The sequence below is a fragment of the Meleagris gallopavo genome, chromosome 8 (genome assembly GCF_000146605.3).
Source record: "Meleagris gallopavo isolate NT-WF06-2002-E0010 breed Aviagen turkey brand Nicholas breeding stock chromosome 8, Turkey_5.1, whole genome shotgun sequence".
Classification (NCBI taxonomy): domain Eukaryota; kingdom Metazoa; phylum Chordata; class Aves; order Galliformes; family Phasianidae; genus Meleagris; species Meleagris gallopavo.
Genome location: NC_015018.2, coordinates 14,990,535 through 15,018,520, shown reverse-complemented (window position 1 = coordinate 15,018,520; position 27,986 = coordinate 14,990,535). Strand labels below are relative to the sequence as shown.

The window sequence follows — 27,986 nt, the reverse complement described above, 5'->3', positions numbered from 1 at the left end:
CCATAAATTTTGGAAAAATTCATGCTGAATGAATCCAGCAAATGAATTATACCAGGCAGTAGGACATACCTGTATCATTCATCAGACACAGGCAGGTGTATCATCACTCGTACCTCTGAATTTCTTTCATACTCAACAGTCAAAGTCAAGTCATAGGTCTTTCTGACACAGTTCTGACATAAAGACAGGCACTATGTTCTTTTATCCTACCTTGCTCTTTCTCCAACATGCAAAGAAGCTGTAACAGCATATAGAAAAGTCACAAACATAACTGTACCAAAGCTCCGTGAAAGCAATAACCGCTGACACAAAAATCCTACCACATATATCTTCCCAACCATAAAGCACAATATACTGGAGCAATATCAGCCTCTTAGGCCTAGCAATGCATTGGCAAGTCGTTTGCAAGCACCCATCATACAAAAAAAACACATTACTTAGGGAGCAAGAGAAATGCTATAGGGGAGAGGAACACAGAAGCACGGGAACAAAGAAAATTATCTCAAACAGTTTTAGCTGCTGGTCATTGAGGAGGGGGTAACTCCTCTCTCCTATGATTGCAGAAATTATGAGATGTTTACACCATCCTCCAGATTCTTGCATGTGCTACAGATGACAGCATGCTAATACGAAATGTGGTCTCACTCTTATGAATCTACTGTTCAAACACGGGTGAACTTCAGACCACAAAGATAACTGCTCAATAACTGGGCTAAATGTTCCCTGTCTTTAAAGAGGAAGCAGGGAGGAGAAGACTGATCTATCCTGAGACAACTTTCTTACAGTACTACATTAAGAAATGTTTATCCCATTTCTTTTCTCCTGCATCTTGTACATTGCTCAGTGGGATCATGAAAATGCACTCACATCTGATCTGTTTATCAAGCTTACTTCTGCATTCTCAGACATCAGCAAAATATTACACAATTTGCCCTGAAAACATTGAAGGAGGCTACTCAAAAATGATAATAGTTATCAACCAGGACACTTCCCACACACTTCAACCCTGAAATATTCATAACAATGTCTTGCAAAACCCCTCTCCAACAGCACAAGGTCCAATTTACAGTTGTCACTGCCTCCACAGGTAAGAGATAAAAGTCCAGTGCTGGGGGGTAAGGACATCAGGGAGTATGCGCTAGTAAAACTTGAGCTGTTTTCTGCCACACAGATAAGGGGAAGAATCTACTGTAATCTCTTCATTCTAGACAAGAATTCAAAAGCAATAAGTGACAAAGTATTGGAGGTACAGGGATCAGGCAATTCACTCCACATGATCTACAGAAAGTGTTGGCTATTTAATCCTTGAAGTGCTTTGAAAACCCCCATCTACATAATTAGTGAAAAATCACTTCAAATGAGAACAAGCAACACAGAAAGAACACAGCAACAAAAGGGGCAGGAAGGCAAGAGACAAACACACATCCATTTAAAGCTATCAAATATGAAGACATCACTTTCTTCTCTCTCAGGAAGCCATTGAGCCAGGACACTGGGTAAGGCAGATCTTTGTTCTCACCAGTATAGCAGCTCTCACGGTCTCAGGCCCAGAATCTGAGAGGCAGCTGAGGTCCAGCAGAACCTCAACTCCCTCCCTCCATCTAAGCCCCAAGGTAGCCCAACAAAATGAACTCCCCAACTGCCTCTGCAGTACTCACGTCTGCAGGCTAATATTTCTAGGAATTCCTTTTCTCCTCTCAAGCCTCTCTTCATGTGGAAGAACTTATGTCAAACATTCAAACTGTTATGGACCATATTCTATATAATCTTTGCTCCCCAATGCTAAACTCTTTCCTATTTCTTTCCTTCAGGCATCTCTTACACGTCAGTTTTGCTGTTCTCTGAGAACTATTCCAGAAGTTCCTGGTTTTCACTACAGCCTCCAACCCAACACACTAATCCCTCCACAAAAACACTCCTCCAAAGGCTCTTGCCAATCAAGTCTTCTCACCGGGCTCCACATATTCCACTGCTGGAATAAATTCCACTGCACCACAGAGAAGACAGGAGGCGCTAATGTAAGCTATAATTCTACAGAATAGTTCCCAACACTCCTAACTGGGCCTTGATTAAGACAGGTTTCTTCATTCTACCTTCCTTTTGCTCCCCTTAAAGCGTTAACATTGCCTACATGTTCAGCACTTCGTGGCAAACACAGGAGAAAACACCATTGCCCACCATCTCCATTTCCAGCTCTGCATTTCCCTAAAGACCAACAATGTCTTGATGCCCTCTGCGATGCTGTCCACATATCCTCTCAGTAGCCCCAAACAGGACTGTATCCCAGGCAGAGAAGACGAGATGTATGAACACACCAAACATCATTTTGCACAGTAGCTTGGGGCCTGCTGCTGGACGCCAAGATAATGCCATGTTTTGGATGGCTTCTACACCCATGCAGGTACTCAGCAAGAAAGTGCCCTTACGTCATAGGCTCCGGCTTTGATCTGCTGATAGAGTTTGTGCTGATCTTCATCCCAAAAGGGAGGGTACCCCACTAGTAATATGTACAGAATCACTCCTGGGAGGGAGAGACACAGATACACTCTGGTTAGGCTAATATGCCAATTACTCCTTCAGCCCATCTACCTTCCCTCTTGACAGTCCCCAAGGCATTGACTACTCTAGATCTTCACTTGTCATCATATTTAGTTCTCCAAGGTACTAAGACAGTACAAACTTCTTGTCTTTTGAATCTCATCTCGGCACTTCATGTTCAGTTCCTAATCCCAGCCATCAGGAGCTAAAACAGGTGCATGATGTCCTTTACCCTCCTCCCCCATTATCTTGGCTGGTGAGCCACGACTCCCAGCTGTTTTCATGATAACTGAAGTCACATCCCCTGGGGTTGCTGTGCAGCAGGGGACTTTTTAGGAAGGAATCAGTTTTTAGATGCTTGCTGTGCACGGTGGTCTTGGGACAAAAACATCATTGATAGAACTATCACTCCTAGCCTGCAGAGAACCATACAGTCCACGTCAGGCAACACAGATATCACCTGTCTCTAAACTTATCAGTCTCAGATACATTTACACCTCTGTTCAGTATTTCATTTTCTAAACAGTTAGTGTGATAGGAAATTGCTGCAGTGGCCTAAAAACAACTGACTCTGCAAAGCAAAGAACAGCCCTATCTAAAGTTTCATGCATCTGATCGATGGCCTGAGGAAAGAATTAGGAGCCAGAATCAAAGAAGTTTAGGCTCAAGCAGTAATTCCATCTACACAAGGTGCTTATTCTCAAGTGTCTTCATCTCTCCACCCAACAAGGAGCACTGCACACCCCTCCCAGCAATAGGCTGTAAGGAATTGCTCCTATATTTGAAAAGGTTGTGTAAGTATAAAATATTTGGTCAGAATCTTACCACATGCCCATATATCGACTGGTTTTCCATAAGGATCTTTTCTTAAGACTTCAGGGGAGAGGTAGCCTGGAGTGCCAGCAAACCCTGCCAGGGAATGGATGACATAAAGTACAGTCCTCAAGCAGAAAAGGATCTTACCATATCATAAAATCCACTATTCGTAATTTTCAAAACCTGTCATCCCCAACCCCATGTTTGCCAAAGCTACCTCTAGGTAGACCAACAGAAAGGGACAAAAAAATTAAAAAAGAAAGAAAACATCTGTGTACTGCAGGAAGAACAGAAAAATATAAAAGAGGGAGGGAGCATTGCAACTAGCTGGGCACAAACTCATACACTGTATATCTCATATGCTTCACATCATAGTTACGTGTAATAGCTTAGTATTGGAGAATGCTAGACATAGATGGGACATATCCCATTACCAAATGGTGTGGGCAGATCAGGAGAAGTACTTGTCTCTCCAGAATCTCCACAGCACTGCAGAGTATCAGAGCTGATGTTAAGCCTGAGAAGGTCTCATTTCTAATTATGTTTTACCTAAACAAAGATACAGCAAAGATCCAAATGTGCCTGAGAAGGCCAATTCAAGTGCATTTCTGTAAAATGACCAAACAAAATTCCAGATCTCTGCACTCCTAAGTCATAGGAAAGTTTGGATCAGGGTCTAAACTTAGCAGTTGCATTCACCTCTGACGCTAGCATCTACTAAACAATAACAAGAAAAATGAAGGAATACACAGACACTTTTTTCTGTCACTACGTCTTTCCTCTATTGCACAGAGGCTCATGCCTGAGGACCTAGAGGCTGGGATGCTGGAAGTAGCTATGCTAAATGCATGCAAGTATGCTGGAAGAGCTGAGAGAGTATACTTAGGTTGGGTGCAACTCAATTAGTAAAGGCGTGAGCAAAAGTTAGAAACCTCAAACATTCTTACCAAACCAGGCCTGCTGCTCTCCCTGCACTTCAATAGCCAGTCCAAAGTCAGCCAGTTTGACAGCAGCACCTTTACATTTACTTGCCAGTAGCAAATTCTCAGGCTGGGGAGAAGAAAGGAAAAGAAAAAAAGGGAGGGGGTAAGAATGAAAGATTGATATCCTCATTAAAACCTCCTATCTTTGTATTCACATCATTAAATGCAATCTGTTGACAGCAGGCACATACTTAAGCTGTTCAGATGAAAGCAGAGCAACAGCAACAAATGGCCTTGACCTAGAGTGGCAGAAAATCTTCAAATCTAATACAAATCCTCTATAGGAGTTGGAGCCTCTCCCAGTCCAGCCCATACGTTACATGCTGACACCAGAGGGCACTGACAGTACAGTTCCTGAAGCACAGAACCCAAAATTTATTTTTGCCATCCCCGCAGAAAGTAATGTGGAGCAACGGAGGAGAATGGGATGCAGAAGACAAAATCCACAGTGATGTTTCACCCCATGAACGTTATACAGTCCTCAAGGCACTGGAAAAGTAAATATGATGCTAATAGGGTCTGCCAAATACAGAGCTGTAATGTGGGATGGCATCATGTAGATAGACAGTAGCTTTCATCCCTTACAGAAAAAGCCTCAAATTGGCAACAACAGTGAGTGCTCTTGTATACTGTTACTTTCATGCTACAAATCCTTACATACAGTAGTGTTAAATATGCTGTCATGCTACTACCACTGTCACCTGTACTATGTACAACCATGTCACTTGCCCCAGGTGCCAGAAATGGGAGACAGACTACTTCCCATCATGTGAATCTCACTTGGGTCATAATTCTGTTGTGTTCCAGTAAAAGACTTCAGTAGAAGTCTCACTACAGCTTCAAGAATTGTACTGAGACAGTCAGCAGCTTTCTCTGTAGCACCACAGCAGCTTGTTACAACAGACTAATTGAAACCTCAAAGCCTTTAAGGTGGTGGCTATTACAGATCAGCAGGAAACACAACAGAGACAAGGAATGACAAATGTCATTTCACATCTTATTCCCTTCTGATCATTTGTGCAATTCATATCAACTTGAGTTTTTAACTAAGACAGATGGAAGCCTGGAAATACAGAAATGAGACTTCATCTTAGTTTCACAAATCCAGTGAAGCTGGCTTTTTGCATCCTGCTCACCATTTTCATCCCCCTGAAACCCTCCATCCCTGTTCTGCCTAACAGGAATGAGATGCTATGCTCATTCACATCCTTAAAAGTACTGGACACGTTCCTTGCTTTTGGTCTGAAAGAAAGGAAGAAAGCTTTGCCTATCACAGCCCTTGCCATAAATTACATGAAAAAACGGGGAATTGGTTCTCAATAAGCTTTGATGGCACCATTTTTTCACTATCTGGAAAAGCCTGTGTTAATTAAGCTACAAAAATACACCAGTATAAACAAGTCCTTAAAGCAGCAGACCAGTGAAGTATTCTGAAAATCACTCCCAACTTCAGGTCACGCTTTGGCTTGGCCTGAAACACTGAAATTTAGGTCAGGCTTGTGCCAGCTAAGCATAATTTCCTTCTAAACTACAGCTACAAACACTTCAAGGCCAACGGTGTTTATCATCCATGCATGTTTGCCAACATATGGATTGCCTCAGGCTCCACACACTTACTGTAAGGAAGGAATGCATTCCTTAATTTCTTACTGTCTTGTCCCTATGGGTAGTCTGATATTCAAAGTTCTTTTAGAGAACAAGAGCTAGAAGACCAGTTTACAAAAGGTGCAAGAGACAACTTCACATGAAGCAAGTTCTGCAGTTATTATACGTTGATCCTGAAAGGCCAAACTTCTGGCATAGAGCTATAACATTAAATAAGGAGCATGGGATCATTTATTCTAAAAGGAATGGATAATCCTCGGGCCTGGATAGCTTCAGTGAATTGGAGGAAGCAACAGAAGAAACACACTATACTGTGTGGAGTGTCTAATTTTAAACAAGTTAACAACTAACACAAACAAAACTCGGGAAGCAAAATAGGTGATGTATAAACACAAAACACAAAAGAAAACTTGCAGTATCTTGCACTAGAAAACACTACCTATTTTCATAGAAGCCCTAATTTTGGGCAATAGTGCCTCTTGGAAGTTGCCCTTCTCATGAGCGGGTACCAGCTCTAAATTCAGAGCAGTCATTCCACACTAGACCGCTTTCCAAAGTGCTCTGAATCAGAAAGCCAAGAGTGTTGCACGGGAGTCTGACAGAAATACTAAGAGCTACTATCTGCTCACTATATGAAAACATTGGTTTGGGTTGAAAAACACCATAAAGATCTACTTCCAACCTCCCTGCTGTAGGCAGGAACACCTTCCACTTTATACAGGATGTAGCAGAACACTGCCACTAAGATTGCAGTGTTTTTACTTCTCTCTTTACAATGTGCTCTAGGTGACCCTGCTTGAAGCAGGAGAGTTGGACTAGATGATCCCAAGTAGTCCCTTCCAACCTCAAGCATTCTGTGACTCTGTCAAAATATTTTTATACCTGTTATGCACTGTATAACAATCCAACACCAACAATAGAAGCAGGTGTCATCCTGCATTAATTTCACTGGACCACTGGTGGTCATCATCATCCCCACTTTAGACAGAGAATGCTGCAGGATAGGTAGACCTTCTGGCACAAGCCTCTTTGTTCTGGAGTCTGCTCAGCTCCCAGTACAGCTAGTGCCATGTGTGAAGGGAATTTTAAGTAACTCCACTGTGGGGGCTCTGGGTCTATAAATGTGTCAGACTGTGGCAGACAGCTGATTTACTCATTGTTCTACTAGCCAGCAATTTTGTTTTTTGATTAAAAGCTTCTACTGATGAGAAAAGAAAGAAATGACATGAAAAATTCTTTTTGTGCATCTCTGTCCTAGTCCAATAGCATGTGTTTGGCAACAGTGAAGAATAAAAATATACATGTTCTGTGTAGACAAACTCATCCTGGCAGATTGAACAGAGAATGCCCCAGGACTCTAGAGATCTCTTCAACAGCAAACTAGAAAGTGTCCTTCATGATAATGAATCCTACCCAAACTTCTCCGAAAGTCCACTGCTGTGTGATACCACAACTATCCCATCCAGGAGCTGCCTCAGAGGTGCTGAGAGCTGACAAAGTTCATGAAGAAAGAAAACTTCCTCGGGAACTTAGTACACCCTCTAGAAAAATCTGAAAGAATGAATTTGTGCTTCAGGAACAACTGTGCCCAGCCATAGTGAAGGGAAACAAAATGAAAACAAGCAAACAAATAAAGAAATACAAAAGACAAGGCCCTGCCAGCTGGCAACATAATTCCTGTCTTGCCTCTTCCAGTGATGCCCTGGCTGCTCCTCAGCCTCCGTGGCACGGAGGAAATATTACCTTCAAATCCCTGTGCACGATATCATGCTGGTGAATGTGATTCACACTCTCCAGTATCTGATGAATACAGTGGCTGCAAGATAAAGGGAGAGACGCAGAGTTACACACGTGTATACATACATTTGGCAACCTATCCCAGAACATTTCCCCAACTTTTATATTTGTACTACGGAGAGCTGAGAGCTCTAGGCTGAATCCCTTGGTTGAGCCTACAGGATGCCGCAGCTCAGTGCTGTCACCACTTAACGCTCCCTCCCACTCAGCAATAGGATGCTAGACATCCTAGCTACAGCAGGACCAGAGAGCCTCTTGTCTGCATGTCATTGTCTCCTTCCTTTCCTTTTCTCTGCACTAAGCATCCCACTTACTCCCCTAGCCAGTAACACCCACCCTGCACAGGGAACTGAGGCACACAGGTAGCTGCAAACAGCAGCTGAGACTGGACATGCACGGCCCAGAGCTCCAGGAAACACTGAACGGAGCTACTCCAAGCACAGAATAAACTTTAGAAAGCAGCAAACTCCTCCAGTAAGTTCAGGATGAAGATTCTTGGGTGCCTGCCAGTTTGCAAAGCTTTAAAAGCAGCATCTCAAGCACTTTACATGTACAATGTGTGTGTGTACACACCCGCTTACTGGGTGCCTTTTAAGTACAGATCCCACTTAAGAGGTTAGCAATCTGAAAAGCAGACTCAGCCTCTGTTGAACACAGTGTGCTGCACTGCCCCAGCCCACAGAAAACTGACGCCTCTGTCACTCTCTTTGCTGTAATCACAGAGGAGAAAAGCAACCCCACATTTATACCTGACACATTAGAACAGTGCAAAACAACCATGGAAGAGATTTCTGATTAAAACAATCTATTCTGTCACAAATTTACTGAGCTTTTAGAGTGACTGCTGCAAGAAGGGGGCATTTTGGCAGCCCGCATGGCTGGGCAGTAGGCACCCAGACGTGGGTAACTCAAATAGGTTATGTTTGTGAGCTCACTGTCTCCTCACCAAATTCTGCTCATCTCAGGGGAACAAATTAAAAATACTTCAGCAAAAGGAAGTTGTCTACTAGAAAAGATGGGAAGAGATTGAGAGAAGGAAGGGGAGAGACGAAGCCCTGTGTATGTTGCCCCTGCCTCCCCAGAGCTGGCAGCACAAGCCTCAGGGTTGGAGTCCATGAATATCTCCTTGCTCCCAAAACAAAAATGTATAATTAGAACAGAGCTGAGTCTGAGTGAGAGAGATTTTCTGGCCAAAAATGGCAAAAGTGTGAGGTGTCCCAGACGAGCCAAGTGCGGCAGATTGGCACGGACCTCGCTCCCTCGCTCTCCCAGCCTGCTCTGGAATTCAGCTCAGCATGGGGGGAGAAAGGGAGGAGGAGTTTCATTCTGTCATCTTATGGGCACTGTGAGTCTTGTCCAGCTTAAAGTCAGAAGGCTTTAAGCACCCCCAGGAAGGCTCATATAGCTTCTCCCTCTCCTCCAGCACAGCCAATATTTTTCTGAGCAGTGTTGGTCACAGTCAGCTCTTCATCACTTCAGAGAACAGGCACCAGCAAGAGGGGCAGTGGGGAGGCTGATGATAAACTCTAAACTTCCCAACTTCAAGGTGGAACAAGTCAAGTGACTGCACATCTGTTTGAGATGCCGTGCCTACAATCCACATGTACACCCCAATGAAAACCTCTACAGAGCTTTCAGATCCTCCAGGAGTTCCACCAGTGATGAGCCCGTTGGCCTTGCCCATCAGCAGACAGCTCCCCAGCAGAGCGTGTGGTGCAACACCTCATTTGAAAGCATCATGTAATGCCCAGAAGAAAGTGGTTGTAAGTGTACATGGAAAGCAAGTAAGCACCCACGGGCTGCGCAAGTGTACAAACATGCCATACTCTTTCCTTCCTTACATTCAGGAAAGACATGCTCTCTGCAGCGCTGCTTCTATCCAACCTGGTGTGCTTACCACTTCAGGACGAGCTTCCTCAAAGCACTACCTGCCAAACTCACTTTGCAGCAACATTCACTGCTCCCTTCTTATCCCTCTCCTCCCATGGCTCTCTTAATTCATGCTCTAGCAAGAGGTAGTATGGGATGCGGACAAAGATACAGAATACGTAACGATGAAATATCATCATCAGGCCATTCTTAAGGCCTGCTACAGCAGAACAGGAGCTGCCTGAACCCAGTTTTGTTTCCAGGTTCTCCTCGGCCAACAGACAGATGGTTCAGAGGCATCCTTAGCTATTACTGTGCAACTGCATCAACAGCAAAGGGACAAGCACAGTCTGTTTCAGGAAGCTCACACATGGAAGAAAGGGGGAACGCTCAGAGTAAGAAAGGGCACAGCTTGAAATCTTTTTAATATTAAAGTAGAAAGGCACACATTATGCCATTTTTTTCACTGCAACAGTCAGCATACCATCAGAGAGCTTTCACAGAATCATAGCCTTTAAAGCCCTTCTTTTCCTCCCACTCCTGTAAAACCATTACCTAAACAAAAGCAACTTGAACAGGTCTGCCCAAAAGCAGCAGCACGTCACTGGAAGCCCTACAGGAGGGCAGAGGCCAAGCAGACAGAGCTTTCCCACAGCCAGAGGACAGCTCTCCCGTGTTACTCACTAAGGACACCCTGTCGCCAGTCACCAGGAAGGTCAGCCGGACAAAGCCACTAGCAACAGAGCTCCCAGCAAAGAACACACCACAGCAGCAGCATCTGCTGGCAGCAAGAGCTGGAGCTGCGGTGAGTCAGGCTGGTCGGTGACAATAGTTTATGCTAATGGCAGAAAGAGGAATTGCTTTTTCCAGATAGGGAGCAAGAGTTGCAGAACAAAGCCATGCACAGAACATCAGTCAGGAAATTCATCCTGCTTGCCAACACACATGGCACACACTGAAGGATCTGGAAACAGTCTTACCTGGCATCTGCTTCACTGTAGTACTCTCTGGCAACAATATCTTCAAATAGCTCCCCACCAGTAACCCTGGAGTATAAAATAAAGGTTGTTACAGAGCTTGTCCCAGCCTAGCTGACCAAGCCTAGCCAGAAGGCTGTATGGTACTTGTACTGCCTCTGTGTTCACATCCTTTCCCTACAATCCTCCTGCAGCCTGTGCTGAGCAGCCTTCATAGGGATCTGTGGTATGGAAGGACGAGGGCAGCTCCACAGCCAGAGCACCAGCATTGGCAGCTCACAGAACACTCTCAATGCACTGAGCAAAAATGCCCATGCATTTTTACAGGGCTCAGCAAATATTACGTTTGGGCAGACAAGCCTTCCTTTGATCCCTGCAAACTGCCTCAGGGACAAAAGTCACAATTAGCCACTCATTGCCATCCCACACTTGTACCTGCTGTCAGGAGTTTTCCTGGTCTATACCCTACCACATAGTCAACGATTTTTTTTAAAGTGCTTTTTTGTACAGATCTTGGAAGAGAAAGAGAGAATTCAGGTGTTTCTTATCCTGCTCCTACTCAACCATCCACGTGTCAGTACTGTTGATGAAGCATCAAAGCCGAAGAAATACACTTACAGATCAAAGACGAGGTAATGGAAGCCTTCTTCTGAAATACTGTCATGGAGCCGCACTGCAAAACACAATCAAGAAATGGAGATTTACAGAGCATGTAGCAAATATGACACTTCAAAAATCAAGCCTAGCCACATAGACAAGCTCTCCCTCAACTCAGCCCATTAATTCCCTATGCCCTTCATTTTGTGTGCTCAGTTAGTGACCTATTTCCTTTGCTTATCTCAAAGGAACAGATGGGTGTCCTTCACATACACCCACCTCACCCCAGTGCCAAAACAAACTCTGAACTTCTTTGACCATTCGTTCTCCTCTTCTAAAACTTCAGTACTCTCCTTTCACATCTACCCACTCTTTCTTCCATGCTCATGCTTTGCAGTCTTTCCTCAATCATTCTTATTTTCCCCAAACCCTTTTCAGAATCTCCAACCAAAAATAATACAAATAAAAAATGCCAAAATCCATCTGCAAGCCCACCTGCACGTTGGTGCTGTCCATCTCCCTTCTACCTTTTATCTGTAAAGCTCAACGAAGTCTGTTTCTTTACTTTCTTTTCCTGACTCCATTCCAACTTATACCTCCAATCATTACCTAAAATTCAGACTCACTTTTGTTTTATTTTTCTAATCTATTTGTTACTAAAGGCATAGATGACCACAACTGTCCTTAAAATTTAATCCTCCCTCAACTTCCTTACACATCCCCTCTTGTTGCCTAAATTAACTTCCACCTTTTCCCTTTTCTCATCCTCTTCACCACCAGGGCTGAGGTTGCATCTACAATGGGCTGCCCTGTGAGATCTGCTCTGTGTGATCTCCGGGGCCCTGTCATCCTTCCCCCAAGTTACAAGCAGTAAATAGTGATGAGTACATCCACAACAGAAATGAATTTCTCTTCTAGTGCCATTTCCTCCTGTCTGAATTAAAGCCTCGCTTTCTTTTATGTTTCTTGGATTAACTGTAACTTTAGGTTTTGCTTTTACAGCAATACAAAATTAAGAGCTCAGTTTCTCATATCTCTACATCCTCCTTTTAGCTTTTCTCTCCTGCTGAAAAACTTCACTCTTTTCCTTGCCAATCAGAGTCACTAACTAGCAGTCCTACTTGACTCAGTCCTTAAACTGTCACACCCAGACTAGGACAGGTTGGTTACCTTATTTACATGATTCCATCTACAGGATTTCCCTATTGATTCACACAACTAGATGGGCTAGAGTGAGTCTCAGCCACTGCAACATCTTGTAATTGAGTATTGACTGAAGCAACATTACTGTTCTCATCTCTACAAAAACAAGATAGTTATCTTGTTCTGTCACTATAGCAGTACCTTTGCATCCCTTCCCTGTCTTCCATTCTTTTCCATGTAAAACATGAGCGACCTGTCTTGGCTTTTCCCAACGCAGGGAGTTGGGAACAATTATTATCTCTTTGCCAGCATCAAGAGGTCAGTTTGCACCTTTTATTCATCCATGACGTCAGTTACCATCATCATCTTGGAAATGTTTCAAACCAGCACTTGGCACCTGCTCTCATCTCATAGGAAACAACCACAAATTTTCTCAATGCTCTCTTCTTACCCTTCTTGCAACATGTGCATGCAAACATCCACAAACTCAAAATTAAGAGTAGCATAAAAGTGTAGAGACCACTTCCTACACCTTTCCTAAAAGAATTATATTCTTCTTTCCTGCATGCTCCAGCATTTTTTCCCTGCCATAATTTGCAAGCTCTCCAGGCTGGTCCTTTGACCAACTTCCTCTCCTCAGCATTTCTTTTCATGGAAGAGGTTTGGGAACAGTACTCCACAAGGCATAAGACTGCCAACCAGCAAGTACAGTTAAGGGAACAGTAGTGCAGGTATTTGACATAAAACTGTTTCCTCTGCTGAAAACAGAGATGTAGCACCCTTAAGAATTAAATATCTCAAATAATATGCAGTAAAATAAATAACCAAAATAAAAATATCTTCCAAGCTTTAGTCAGTTTTGTAATAACTTCACCGTAATACAACTTTGAGTTTATACAAGGACTTGTCCTCTGAGCACTTGGCAGAATCCAGCAGAGGTGATATTACAAAAAATACAGAGAAAGGTATCTCCTAGGAGAAAACATTTCCATTGAAGGCTGGGAACAAGACATAAAGTGACTAAAACAAACACTTGGATTCTCAGCATAGGGCAGGTTTTCACTCCAATGCCATGAGATTTTCACTGCGATGCACAAAATTGTTTGATGTATATGCAAAAGGCAACTACATAAATGAGAGCTAATGCCCAGGACACAGGCAAAAGCCTGTGCAGAAACCTTATAAAAGGGGAAGAAGGAACAGATGGCGAAATTTCAAGGAAAGCTGAATGTGCTAATAAGGTCATGTCAGGTAATACTCAGTATGCCAGAAAGCATTCTCCACCCTCTGGCACCTGAAAGGTCAGCAAAGTGCTGTCAGAAGCAGCAAATCAGAGAGCAGCAGCACAAATGAGATCCCAACAGTGGAAGAGGACTGCCACCAGTGGGCTGAGCTGCAGCCAGGAGCAGCAAACACGTCTGCAGGTAGAAGAAAGAAACAGTGAACTCTGAACTCTGACACAAAGATGCAGACAGCAAACTGCAACCAAATATAAAATATGAAAGAGCTTTTTGGTAATATTTCTTTGTCCTGAGGAAAGTGATTTTGTCAGATACATTTTGAAAGAGGAAGGAAGCAGCAAGTCAGCTGGCAAAGACTGGCAGAGGCAGCAGAAAGAGCCTTCAAGGACAGTAAAACACCGTTTGTGTACTTAGGTGAGGAACCATGACAGGAGAACAGAGAATTGTATTTATTGGCTCATAAATACCAGTGCCATACATCACCCTAAGGCTGCACAGCAAAAGAATAGAGCAGACCATGGAGGCAGGATGCAGGCCATTAACTTAACAAGGGAGCTGCTTCCTCGCAACCACCCAGAGCAATGCTGAACAAAACTTGCACAGGATTTAATCTGCATAGGTAACAAAGCTCACAGGTAACACTGGAACAGCATAGAAGCAACGGGAATGAGGGCAGTGGGTACCACCACCCCGCGAAGAAATAATTAGCAACAGCTTAAAACATCAGACTTAAACTGTGAAAGAGAGCAATGATGAGATGGGCTGAGACAAGTCTGAATAGCCAAAACTCTCATGACTTTCAATTCTAGCCCATACCTGCTTCACACTGACACTAAAGGGAAGAGGTGAAAGCAATGCCCTGAAGTGGAAGTGAGAGAGTACCCAGTGCCTCTTTATGCTAACACGTTGTCCACTGGCCCACCTGCAGACTCACAGCTGGCCTTCCTACCCTGCAAGAACATGGCAGTCACACTTGTGCCAGGAGTTGCACTACTGACATGCATGTTGAAGTGCTCTGCTCTCAAAGGCTTTGTGAACTATCTATTTGTAACAACACAGCCTTTTCCAAAACCATTCAGGCAGCTCAGGAAACAGCACATAGTCAGAAGCAACTCCACCACCTTTACCTCATGTCAAGGATGAATGCACTTAAAATGTTTCTTGGCCTCCCCTCCAATTTGGCTCAGCCAGAAGATCCACATTATTTTGACATTCATCATGGAGATACAAAACCATCAGATACCATCTTGCAGACGGTGCAGGGCCTGCTGCTTCAGCCTCGGCCATGAGGGCTCTCCACACCATGACAGGGCGTGGGCTCCCACATGGCAGCTTCCAAGGGGAGAGGGGGGTGGTCACAAGGACCTGAGCACTGAGTACTCTCCATTTCATATAATTTCCCAGGCAAAGTAGATACCATTTGTTCCACAGGTGCTGCACCTGAAGCACCATCTAATATCTTCATTATTACCTTAAGCTCAGCTTCAACCAGCTGAGCAGAGTCCACGTGGCCTCTTCATACCTGTGCAACCTACTGACATGACAGGGTGAAAAATGTAATCATATGTAGGTGCTAGAAGAGGGTAAAAAGGAGTAGTGAAAATTGACCATCTATAAAATGAAGAATTAATAAAAGAACTAATCCAGCTATTCTTTCCCTCCAAAATGTCACAGACCCTTTTTCTTTCTCCCGCCACGGGAGCAGAGATGTCCATGCCTGGTACAGCAGGCTAGACATGCACACACCACAGAGAGCTGCAAGTCACAGCAACAAGGAAATTGCACAATAGAAACACAGAGTCTCCCAAAAGATGAACAAACTATACAGAAGCCCAGTACTTGCCAAAGGAACCTGACCTTACTTTATTCACCAGAATACAATGTAGTTGACTTCCATTAGCTGATTTTGTCACCCAGAAGCAGCAATTCAAATCATATTTTCTTCCTAGCTAAACACTCTTACCACAGGAATTCTTGCAGATGTAGAAAATCAGTCCCTGCCAACACCAAGTACACTCCTGGTCATCTTATGACTGTTCCCACGCCAAAGGTCTTTGATGGATGAAAGAACTAACTGCGAAGGTTAGCAAGCACAGACAAGGAGAGGGGAGTAAGAAAGAAAACAGAAGCAAGTCAGACAACAAGGCACTAAGTCAGTTACAGGATATGGTGAAAGACTTCACCCAAGGTTTTAGTCAGGGCACAGAAAAAAAGTCCCATTCACATCAAGCAAAAGGCTCATACAGTTCATAAGAACATTAGTTTTGTAAGACTGAAGTCTTACGGATAACTTCAGAAATAGCAAATAAAAACCACAGAACTAGTTAGCAATGCCTGGACAACTGCTAACCAAAGAAGCGGAATCAGTTACAGTTTTTGGGGGAGCTGTTTTCTTGTTTGTTTGTTTGTTTGCTTTTAAATAAGAACACAGAAATAGCATAGCTTTCTTCATATACAGTCCTGAAGCTGGTACCACAGTAGTATTCCACCTGGCATAAGGAGATTGCTACCACTGTCCCTTCAATTTTAAATGCACACCTGTAATACTGCACTGTTAAAGAGCTGCCGTTTGCCACCACCTATATACAAGGCACAACCTCTCTCACTGGTTTAAGCATCCTTCTCTTTCCTGTTTCCTCTCAAGTCTCAACCCATCAAACTACAGCTCTCACCCTACATAAACTGCCATTACCAGTATAGGAAGCACCATCCACAGAGCTGGCCTCTTAGGAAAATAATTGACAACACAAAAGCAGTGACAGCAAACTACCTCTCTTACCCAAAAACTCATGTCTTCATCCCCTTGTCATTTTTTTCTTGAATTGTGACCCTGTACAGGCAGCTGCAGCTCCCTGAGGCCTAAGCATAGTACAAAGCATCTGATCATAATAAGAAAAATCTCAAGCAAAACAGACTGTATCAGCCTAACAGCCAACGGCACTTGCTGCTGCATCACACAAAGCAAGACTGTGAATACGGAAGTTGAAGTGAACCACAAAGGAATCAGAAGAATCTTTCAGTTTTATAAAAGTTCACCTATACAACGGAAATATAAAAAGACAAGGAAGGGCAACAGGCATCTTATTTTTAAAGGGTCATATTTAGAAAGCAAATTGATACCCAAGTCACAAGCAGAGATGATAGCTAGCTGACTTGATCCACCTCTTCCCTTTACTCTGCCAGTGTGCCCAATTTTATCATTGTTTTACTCGTTTCAATGCCCAGAGCATTCATGCCTGCCACACAAGCCCAGGATGAGCCTCCTCTATAAGGCAGGCTGGTCTCTGTCAAACTGCTGTAAGGTTTGCTCTGCAAACAGAACAGTTATTGGAGTCACAGCACAAGGCAAAGAAACAAACAAGCAGAAGAATAATTTCACAGGATGATTCCTTCTATCTTCAAAATTATTAATCTCTGCTTAGGAAAATTTAACATGAGTTGAAACATACTTGCTCCTATATACCAACGGTCCCTGCCTGTCCTTAGTGACAGTGCTCAGCAAGAGGAAAGGGTCAACTTCACTGCTGAACCTAGAGTTTAAAGCGTTTGGATCCAATGGGAAAATATAACATACTATTGGCCACTCTGCACCAATATATCTCATGTACTGGGATTATATAACACTTGGAATTCTCAAATTAAGTTGCCTTTGTTGCAGTACATGCAGCAGAGCAAAAACAAGGCAACAAAGACTTCTGGTTGTCTCCTTGGTTATAGTAATAGAAATGCTCTAACTCTTTCACGTAGTCTTAGCATTACGAACTCAAAAGTTTGCTCTAGGATCTTCTGGATCGAACAACGGCATTAGAAGGTCAGCCACTCATTAGAAGCAGCCAAGCTTCACTTTTCAGCACTTCCCAGCCAAATGTTTGCCTGTATCACGCAAAGAGATACCACAGGGGGCATATTACAAAAAGTATATATCAGAAGAAGCAAAATAAAACTGGAGGCTAAAACCTGCCTGATACCCTTTACCAAAGATGCCTTGCCTGACGCCCTCTCCAATGTGCCAGGAAATGCTGAAACTACAGATACAAATACACACGGCCCAGCAGACTGCAAACTGAGCACCATCGTCTGTGGCAGCACAAGCGACAAGTGAGCTGACACAGATGGCTCCAACCCACAGCCCACTTCCCCAGCTGCTCACCAGCCTGAGAGCCTGCTCAGGAATTGTCCCACCGCCTCCCAGCCTGGCTGCATGCCAGGACGCTCCCAGCACAGTTCACAGCTCCCAGGACTCCCGTCCCACGAGGAGCCACCACAAGCCTGCAACTGCCTGGGAGCTGGGTGCTCAGCTCCCACCCCAGCTGTTTCTCTAATTACATTAAACATGCAGAATTCAGCTGCAGCTGCTCAGGCTGCTTCCAAAAGGACTCTCCTTTTAATTAAAAATTTGCTATTAAAGAGCATTAAATTGTGTAATGCAAATAATCCTCTAGAAATCATCTGTTCCAGCAGCTAATGACCAGCTTTGTTAGAGCAGTAACTAACAGCAGCAGGACAGTTAGCTAACAGGACATTGCGTGCTGGTGTTAACCAGTCCATCAGGATCAGGGATTCTTTCCTTCCTTCTGCCTCCAAATCTGACACAGAGAAGTTACAGGATGCTGGATATATACTGGCTTGCCAGCTCCCCAGGCCCACAGCATTTCACACCAATTGCAGTTTCAAAGCTTTGGAAAATAGAAAAGATCTTGTTAACACAGCTCTGTTCAGGTAGAAGCAGGCTGCTGCAGGCTCTCCAAGGAAAGACAAGGGACAGTCTCGAGGAGTGCAAAATACCACTAGGATTTATTTTTTCTTCTCAAAAAACACTCAGACCCTAAAAAGTAAGGTCAGGCACAGCAGTCCACAGCCTTGGAAGAAGCTGCACAGAGGGCAGTATCTTTCCTGTTGAGAAACTGGTCCTTCTGCAGAGGTAAAATGTAAAAGTAATAATGAAAGCATACACAGTATTTTTTTTAAACATTTCAGTGCCAACTAAACATTTTTTTTTTCTTTCATTTTGCAATGTCTGCACTGAAAGGCTGAAATTCAGTGCACAATACATAACATTTACTATGTCTTACTCAAACATTATGTGATCCAAAAGAGTTCATTAGCAGGAATATTTCCTACTCTTCTGATAACAATGCAGACATGACCATCCAGAACTGTTATCCCACGTGGAAATCACTGTGCTTCCATAGGAGAGCAGCCTGGATGTCTGCAGCCAAACGAAAACAGGGAAATCTGCTGTTTACAGCAAAACACAGCCTACAGCATTCTCTTGTTCACTATGGAAGCAATTCAGATCTCCTGTTAAGAAAAGGTGCTAAGCATGCACCCCAAGCAGCAAGGGATGGCGGAAGTGAGGGCCTGCTCAGCAAGAGATCCTCAAGCTGATGCACGAGTGAACCTTGGTGGGGGCTGAGACAACCCCAACACTGGGTCTGCGTGACCAATGCACCATTTCCTCCTCCAGTAGTTATGAGCATCGTGATAGTCTACAATGGGCTGCACAGAGAAGCACAAAACCCTTCTTGAAGCAACTCACACCTTGATCATCACCCTTACTTAAGCAAAGATGAACCGTGTACTGTTAAATAAACATCCATGAAAATCTCTTCCACAAGACAGAGGTACTAGGAGAGAAGGATCATTTTCAAAGGAAATAAAACTGAACAGGGTCAAAACAAATTCTGCTAATCCACAGGAGATTTCTGTGCTATGTTTTCCATAAGGAAATAAGGAATAAGGAATTGTCCAGAACCACGGTTTATTCTTAAAGAAACCAGAAGATAGAAGTGAAAATTTAAAGAACTGAACTTCAAGTATTTTCTGGAGAAAAAAATCAGAAGTAGGAAAAAACCTGAAAAAGCAGTAATTCCAGTAGATGCTGAGGACAGCATTTCACCACTGCTATAAATTCCTTCAAAGAAATTAACTCTGAAGCAGTTCAGAAAAGGATACAGAGGCAGAAATCAGAAAAAGAATTTGGCTTCGTCATTTGGCTACTATCAGCCTCTCTTAAAATATGTATTTTTGTTATTTCAGAGCTAAATGCATGCAATTCTTCACAGCAAAGGCTGCCCTGAGCTAGGACACAATAACTGACATGAAGAAGGTAAAAATAACAAACTGCTCAGATTGAGTTATAAACAAAAGATATTCAAGAACTACTTTTGCACGGTTGATTTAAAAACATCTAAGAAGGAGTACAGCTCATCCGGTGACAGGTCCAAAGAGGAGGGACATATTTAGGCTGGCATAACTAAGAAAATTTAAAAGTAGAAGGGGAACATTTAACAACAGGATGGACAAACACAGGAATGCTAGAAAACAGTTTTCAGACCTATGAATAAGAATTAGCAAATGCTGCATCATTGCTTTGAGAGTTCTGGAGCAGGAAAGGTCACATTCAGAACTGAGCACTTCCCATCTATGTGGAACAAGACAGCTGGAAGACACTGGGGTTCCCAGCTCTGTCGCTACTCTGCTAGTTGCTGTGTAGCAAAATGCAAAAACCCGAATTATCCACAAGAGAACCCATGGGTAGTGGCTGAATTAGAGGACTTAAAAATCAAATACACAGGCCAACCAAAATTAAAGTTTAATTCTAAGAGACCAAAAGAGCTGCTCCAATAAGAAAGCGGTGACATTCAAAACACTGCAAGTTTAGCTCTACAGCAAAAAGAAAGCAATGATGAAGCCTATTTTATCGTAAATGCACAAGTTTCAGTGGCACAATTGGGGAAACACCTGCAAATGAAGGGGCAGAGCTGTGAGCATGCCTGGAGAAACATGCTTCTTTCCTGCAAAGCAGGGACCAAGAGAAGAGAGCACCAGATCGTTCACTTACTCTTCTACATGTCCCCAAATACATTCATGACAAATGCCCACAAGATTTATAGATATGTGAATCACTGAAATAATATGTTGCTTAAGGACAAGTGGAATTCCCCATGCAGTCATGACTCTTGCCAACTTCCACAAGCATTTTATCTGCTTACAGACAGCAAGGTTTTAACAGTGCTGCTTTCTGCCTCTTTCTGACACTCTCGTATCCTGAGTAATGGATGCAACCATTTTCCCTTTAGAACAGAATGCTGATTGATGTCGAACCAATTTGGCAGTAATTTGGTGAGTGTGGCTGGAACAGGGTTTCTCTGGACACTAAATACTCTAGAATGTTGTCAGGAGAATCAAAAACACAAGTTGAAAGCTAAGGAATTAAGTCCTTCCTCTACTGAAATGAAGTCTGACAAGACCATTTGTAATGGCAATTTCAAATGTATGGCTCCCAACAAGAACATGGTATGTAGAACAAACATGGCTTTGGAAATCAGAAAATTGCCTCAGGACAACTTTCTTCTGTCTATAGACGGAAACGTTTTCTTGATCAAGGAATAACCACACTGCAATTCTAAGTTCTTTGAAGGATTACTCCTCTGTCATTACCTTGGCCATAATACACATCTAAAGACAAGAAAACACCCAGTTACAGAGCAAGAGCCTATAATTAGGGCTGAAGTTCAGTGAAGGTATGCAAGGGTAACTTAGAAAGTAGTCACTTCACAAAGAGTAACAACAAACAGAAATATCACCATTACCTCATGGCCAAATAAACATTTATTTTTCAGAATAGGGGTGTTACAGTCAGCACGTAACAGTCTGGAACCATCACACCAGAGTCAACTTTTTGGCAGCAAATAAATTCAACAAGTTTGCTTCATATTCTATATGCAGGGGGGAGAGAAAAGTACCTCACAGGGCTGTGACTCACAGTCCTCTGCCCTAGACTCTCTAGAGGTTTGTGTCACAGCAAAACAAGAGGGCATGCTGCAATTCAGCTTCCAACACAATTTCCTTCTGTGACAGCATAACAAGTTCATGGAATGTGGAAGCAGCAATGCATGTAGTATCTAGACTCCAGAAAGGCTTCTGAGAGCATCTAATATGCTATTTCCATAAGCAATTCTAAAAAAAGTGTATCCAGGACTAGCTTACAATGTGTATAGAAGTCACTGAGAAGAATACTCAAAATTGCTACTGTCAAATTGGAAAAACATAACACCTTCAAGAGTTTGTTCAGAGCCCATCAGTATTCAACAGTTTCATTAATTATTTACACCATGCAATGTATGGCATTTTTATTAAGTACATTACTGTACAAATTGCAAACGTATAACATCTGAAAGTAAATCAAAATGGTCTTGACAAACCTGAAGAGAACCCACACAGTACATTTCTTAGTACTTATTTTAATTAGGATAAATGAAATAGCCACTTTGATAAGAATCCTCATTTATACAAGATGGAATAATTTTTTGCTTGCCAGATCCACAGAAAGTAGTCTGATGCAACAACGTGTCAGAAAACAAATGTGCATCAACAATATCCTTAAACTTCCATCAATCAATGAAATTTGCCAAAAGAAGAATAATTTTGGTGTGACAGGTAAAGCAATTCTTCCCCCTGTAGTCAACACTGACACGGTCTTAGTTGGGTTCTGATATCTCTTTTCAGGCAACACATTTCAAGATAGATATGAAGTCACTGGACAGAGTCCAAGGGAGAGAGGGAAAAAGAAAAGGAAAAAAGACTAGAGGTCTAGAAAATATGACGTATGAGAAAGACTGAAAGAACTGGGTTTGTTTAGTCTGAAGAAGAAAAAGGCTAGAAAGAGACATGATAACAGTCTTCAAATATGTAAGATAGTTAGACTAAAGAAAAACTACTTCCTACATATACACTGGATAGAAATAGAAACAACAGTAGCAAAGTATGTTTTTTCTAAAGTCTAATAGAAGAACTAAATATTTGAAAGATTACCACTAGAGGCTGTGGAATTATTCTAGCTTTTTAAGAGCAAACAAGCCTAGCATTAACCAGGTAAGGTTTTCAAACGACTGCTGAATGGACGATACAGCCTTCAGAGGTCTTCTCAACACATTTCAACTCTTTGCTGTAGGCATAAAATAATTGCTTTATCCCTTATTTCTATTTCCTTAATTCCTTTATTTCTATTTACAACCACCCACTGAGTTCAGAATGACTAGACTCTTTTAACTTAAAATAAAGAAAAAAACTGTTCATTCTAGGAAGACAAAAAAAATGCTGTGTAGAAAATGCACGAACCACTGACAATCCCCCAAACTCTTTTCCAAACCACAACAGAGCAGTCACATTGTTACTCATTACAAATGGAGAACCAGCTGTAGAACCAAAGTAGGAAAGTGACATGTTTCTGTTTTCAGTGGGGTTTACTTATAAAAGTGGATATTCTCCCGGGCACAACATTTAATTTGTGAGAGGTCTGACAAGAAAATATAAGAACAGATAAAAATAAAGCTGATGAAAGTTAATTTAAGTCCCAAATAAAAAGTGACATCACCTACTAAACTAAGTGCAACAAGCTTTACAGGGCAAACGAATCCCAGTGACTAGGCTAGTAACAAAAGTTTCAGTCATCCTGAACATTTTCAAGCAATAAAAGTACTGGCTAGTATATTCATCACTGCAAATTACTGTAGAAGGTGGTTACTACTCCTCCTCATGCCCTACCTCTACAATTGCACTCAAATTTAATAGTTCTTTCTGCTGAAAAGCTGCTGCTATGGTGCTACTTTGCATTTTGTGACATCCTGAGCTAGTGGAAATTTCTTCTTCATCATATACAGAATAGCCCACGGATACCAGTGCATGGAGTATCTTTGGATGTTTACCAATATTCGGATGCTTTAGAAGTCGGCAGATTCGAGCTTCACGTTCCAGTTTCTGGTGATCTGAAAGAGAAAGAAACAAGGTATTCAGCTCCACAATTCTGAACTAGGCTCTTGCTCATTTTCAACAAAGAAAGGAACAGAGTGACCCAGCTGATGTCCAGAAGCATGGATGAGACTGGGAATTGCTGGAACACAATCATCTCCCAAAATCTCACAGCTGTAATAGAGAGCCAATCAGGTGCCTGTAGATGAGACTGCAGAGGACCTCTGCTTCCAGTAAAGGGTTAGTGCTAAAGAGATATTCCCTGCTTGGATTCCAAGTGAATAGTAACAGCAACACAAAGATACCACTCTTCCATCAGATGCACAAACACATGAAACCAGTTCCAGGACTTATGAGACTTATCCCCTTCTCCAAAGCTGGAGAACAGCCTCTGAAGAAATAGCTCACAGAAAGTGGAAAGGGACCTGCTGCCAGCCCAGAGAAACATCAGGGAAGAAAGGAAGAGCAGAAGGGAGAAATACACAGGTGCTGCTGTGCACAGCCAACACATGATGTAGGGAATGCTGCCAGCTCCAATGAACCGTAAAGGTAACCATACTTCAGTACCCACGGATGGAGTCACTGATGAAATGCTGATCAAGCACTTCCAGATCTCCAGGCAAGAAGTCCTGCCCAAATGCTAAGTATGCTTGTTCCAGCCCAAAGGCAACATCAGTTTCAGCAGGACCGTCATCTAGATTAAAGAATAACATATCAAAGAGAGCAGAAAATGGTTTCTCCTCCCAGAAACGTAATATGCATGAGTGCAAGGAAAGGAGAGAGAGCTAAGGCAACTCTGCTCATCTTAGCCAAGAAGCAGGGGATCTTCAGCTGCTGAGGCTCAGATTTTTCATTACAGCAATGATTAAGTCCTGGCTTTCAGTACAAAGCCCCATCCTTGCAAATGAAACACACATCAGATGAGCACAACTTCACTGAAAGAAGCTGAGGGAGGCAAATCTCCATGGCAGCCCCAGAAGCTACTGAGCTCTCGATCTTTGGGGATCCAGATACATACGGAAAGAGAGAGGACTGACTGCCCTTCTCCAGCCAGCAAAAGAGCACAGCAAGGGGAAACAGCCATCCCTGCACTCTATTGACATTTGTCCTCCCGCAGGTCTTCAGCATACAGATTTGAAAACGCACCTTCTCTGCATTCCCTGTGGGGCACAAGTCTTTCCACAGGAGTAAGCAAGACACTTGGCTGGTTGGGCTGCTCAGCAGATGACTGCTACAAGTGCAGCATCCTCTGTTTTACAGAAATCGCACTAGAGATCCACATAAACAAAGAACCACAGCGCTGCATTGAGAACAGTCCACACAGCTCCACAGTCTCTGCATGGTCCTCCCTTTCCTTTACACAGAAAAGGTTTGGGCAACTGTTCTCATCACGAGCAGAAGAGGGAGACCAAGGCAGATATCTCGGCTCAGAACACTCCTCTCCCAGGCTGGGAATAGCAGCTCAGGGCACTGCAGGATTTTTATCTTCTTTCCCATTGCTGAACTGTAGAAAATGTCCCAATTAATATTTTATATGGGCTGAGATGTGCTTACGTCCTCATCTGCTACTGTTCTGGGAGGGGGGAAGGTAAATGACTCTTTTCATCTCTCCCTTCTTCTCAGTCCTGGAAATTATTGTTGTTGTTGCATATATTTCACAGCTCTGTGCCAGAACCACTCCAGTAAAGTAGCAGGCAGCAGGAAAGCCTGGAGAGAATCCACGCTCCCAAGGCCCTGCTGCAGTGCAAGCGCTTTCTCGCCTGCATTGCCGGGGGTGCCTTGGCTCCTCTTTTCACAGTGTTTTGCAAATGAAGTTTTAGAAAGTAGTTGCAAAGTAAGAGACTGTGCTGCACACTCTGCACCCGGGCCAGGTTCTCACAGCAGACCACAGCAGGACCACACTTTAAGATAAACTATCCATAACTCTCTCGCACGCCTGGATCTTGCAAATCCTCTTCTTACCCTCCCAGCTCTACTTGGAACCCCTACAGAAGGGGATCCTTCCCTCACCCATATCACGTTGCCCTCGTGTGCAGTTACACTTGCTGGGAATCTGTTCCTAAGCACAAGGGCACAGGGAAGCAGACAGCAAAAACAGCTGAGCAAAGGGGAAGGAGAGGTAAGATGTACCACGTGCTGCTCAGCCACTGGGCTGTGACAGCCAGGACAGACAGCTGACAGGAGGGAGGCTCAAACAGAATGACATAACCATCAAAATGCCATGGGAGATGTAAATCAAGAGCAATTGCTCCCCTGCAATCCTACACCCTCTCGCAGAGGGAGGGGAGCGGGCAGGGCAGCAGACACAGCAGAACTTGTGACAAGAGGTCATCACCCCACAGCCCGTCCCTCCAGCACCATGCAGCCTGGCCAGAGACCAGAGGAGGAGTACAGCACTCCGGTCACAAGGTACAGCAAACTATTTCTGGTCAGGGTGAAGCATTCTGCACTGTTCTGTCTCCAGGGCAACAAAACAGGCAAACTCAAGCACAGCTTGCAGACAGAAAGCGCGCTCCCTATGCGACTGCTCCAGGCGGCAACCCCAGCCTTGCAGCCCCAGTGCAGAGCAGCAAAAGGTCAGGCTGGGCTGGGTTGGGCTGGGCTCCTCTGCGTGCTCTGCAGGAGCTCCCATCCCGTTCTGGGCAGCATCGGATCACACTCCAGCTTGTGACCTGAAAAAGAGCTCCAGCCCCGCAAAATCCCCTTTTTGGTCTTTACTGATTGGTAGTCTTTGGCACAGCACGGGGATTCCACTCCTGTTCCAGGCATTAGTGGGACAGTCAATTCAACACTAGGGGCAAACAATTCAGTATCTAAAAATTTCAGCAATAAACACAGAGTTGCAATTTTTGTTTTTCTCTCTCTGATCTAACAGCAGTTATTTCCAGTAGGAAACAGAAAAAAACAAATTTTGTATGCCCATTAGAGCAGTTGAAGGTTGGGTTAGAAGACATTGTAGGCAGGAGCTCACAGAACCATAAAAATCCAACAGACCTTAACTGCATGAGGAGAATGATGAAAAGAAATCCAGGTTTTGATCCTTGCCTTACCAAGAGCTTGCAAAGAAAATAATTTCTTCTCCCCTCCGCCAGAAGATCACCCTGATTTCTGCAGGCCACATGTGGAGGAGAGGTGGAAGCCCAGCCCACTCCAAGCCAGATTCACCCCATGGCATTGGGCCCATCTCCCACCATTCCAAAACTGCTCAACTTCCACCAGCAAATTCCGTATCTTGCCTAAAACACCATGTATCCTTTAGGAAACATCACGGTTCGTGTTTAAGACTTCAAGAGATAATAAAGCCATATTCCCAGTGAAGTTACTCCAAACGTTAGTTACCCTTCCTGTCAAATCTTTACATGACCGTTCCAAGTCTGAATTCATCTATCTCGTGTTTCCAAATATTGGATTTCATTAAGTTCCCTTCCTGCTAAATAACAGAGCTGTCTAGCCCTGAACAATATCTGATGCTTAAAATTTAAGTACAGGATATTACCAACACTCATCTAATATTCATTTCATGTTTTCCAGCCAAAAAAAAAGGAGACTTTTGCTATTTGGACAGTACTTCTATCTACAGACTGAAGCAGTGTCTATCTACATGGAAACAGAAGTGCAGTTTATATAGTTCATATAGCAAAATTTAAAAGTAAACGCTCAAAGGGATGGTGCTTAAAAGCACCAGGACAAAACTTGCTCACATTTGACACATAAACAAAGATGTGAATATTTATTTCTAGTTCCCAGGCCTTTACATAGATAAGATTTCTGAATTTGATTTTAACACCCAGGCCTACATTTTGCCAAAATATCTTTTGCATCACTGCTCTGCAAACACTGCTCTAAGTGCCATTCCAGTAATGCTAATACCACATTTCTTTAGAACACACCTGATAAGAAACGGGATGTTCAGAGAACTGGGCTTGCTTTGGGTTTTCACTTGTCTGGGGATTTGCTTTAACAGAACACAAGAATAATTGGGTTACTATTGTGGAAATTACGGACCTGCAAAAGTGAAAGCATAGCTCTTCATACAAACAGCCCCTCCACTGAACAGGTCTGCTTGTGCTCAACGAGTGGCCAGGAGTGGCAGTACACAATTCATAATGCCACAGCTGGAACAGACGCTGAGCTGAATAAACCAAAACAACCAAGTCTGAGTATAAAAGACAACTGACCAAACCCATGATAATTCAGCCTGTACATTGTAAATTCATCTGACTTCATCAGAAAAAAAGGACAATGTGATGTAAGATAGGTTCACTGGAAGGAAATAAAAAGCAAAATGCAGCTTTCCTTCATGACAAACTGACAACCTCCCACCGGGCAAGGAATATGACCAGTTTATAATGAAATGCATTTCTCACTCTTCTTTCCGTGTATGATCACCTCTGCCTCTTTCCTCAAAGATGCTGTGGCAGAGATGGACAGAGAAGGACAGACCCACCTTCTGGGCTCTGTTCCAGACAGAAGTGGTTCCCAGTGTCCCACTCCAGCCACTACAAGCACTGCTGTTTCGCAGGTTTACTCCACGCGAGTTCTTTCCCCTCCCAAGGTACAGAAACCCAAAGAAGAACATTCTCAGACACACCGACAGGGCACAGGACATCTGCAAATCACAGCAGTATAGAGGTATCAAGTGAGAACATTTACATAACATTATCAAA

At 43.3% G+C, this 27,986-nt stretch overlaps 1 protein-coding gene across 1 annotated transcript in view; it reads right to left on the bottom strand.

The window, feature by feature from the left end:
- Window positions 1-27,986, bottom strand: part of CAMK2G (calcium/calmodulin dependent protein kinase II gamma) — a 123,680-nt gene that overhangs the window by 35,610 nt on the left and 60,084 nt on the right. Inside the window, exons 4-10 of the mRNA XM_019617944.2 lie at window positions 23,277-23,336; window positions 11,204-11,258; window positions 10,589-10,654; window positions 7,686-7,758; window positions 4,302-4,404; window positions 3,364-3,447; window positions 2,427-2,521 (exon numbers count right to left, since the gene is read on the bottom strand). Of these exons, the coding sequence (XP_019473489.1) occupies window positions 2,427-2,521; window positions 3,364-3,447; window positions 4,302-4,404; window positions 7,686-7,758; window positions 10,589-10,654; window positions 11,204-11,258; window positions 23,277-23,336 (536 nt within the window). The remainder of the gene's footprint in view (window positions 1-2,426; window positions 2,522-3,363; window positions 3,448-4,301; window positions 4,405-7,685; window positions 7,759-10,588; window positions 10,655-11,203; window positions 11,259-23,276; window positions 23,337-27,986) is intronic.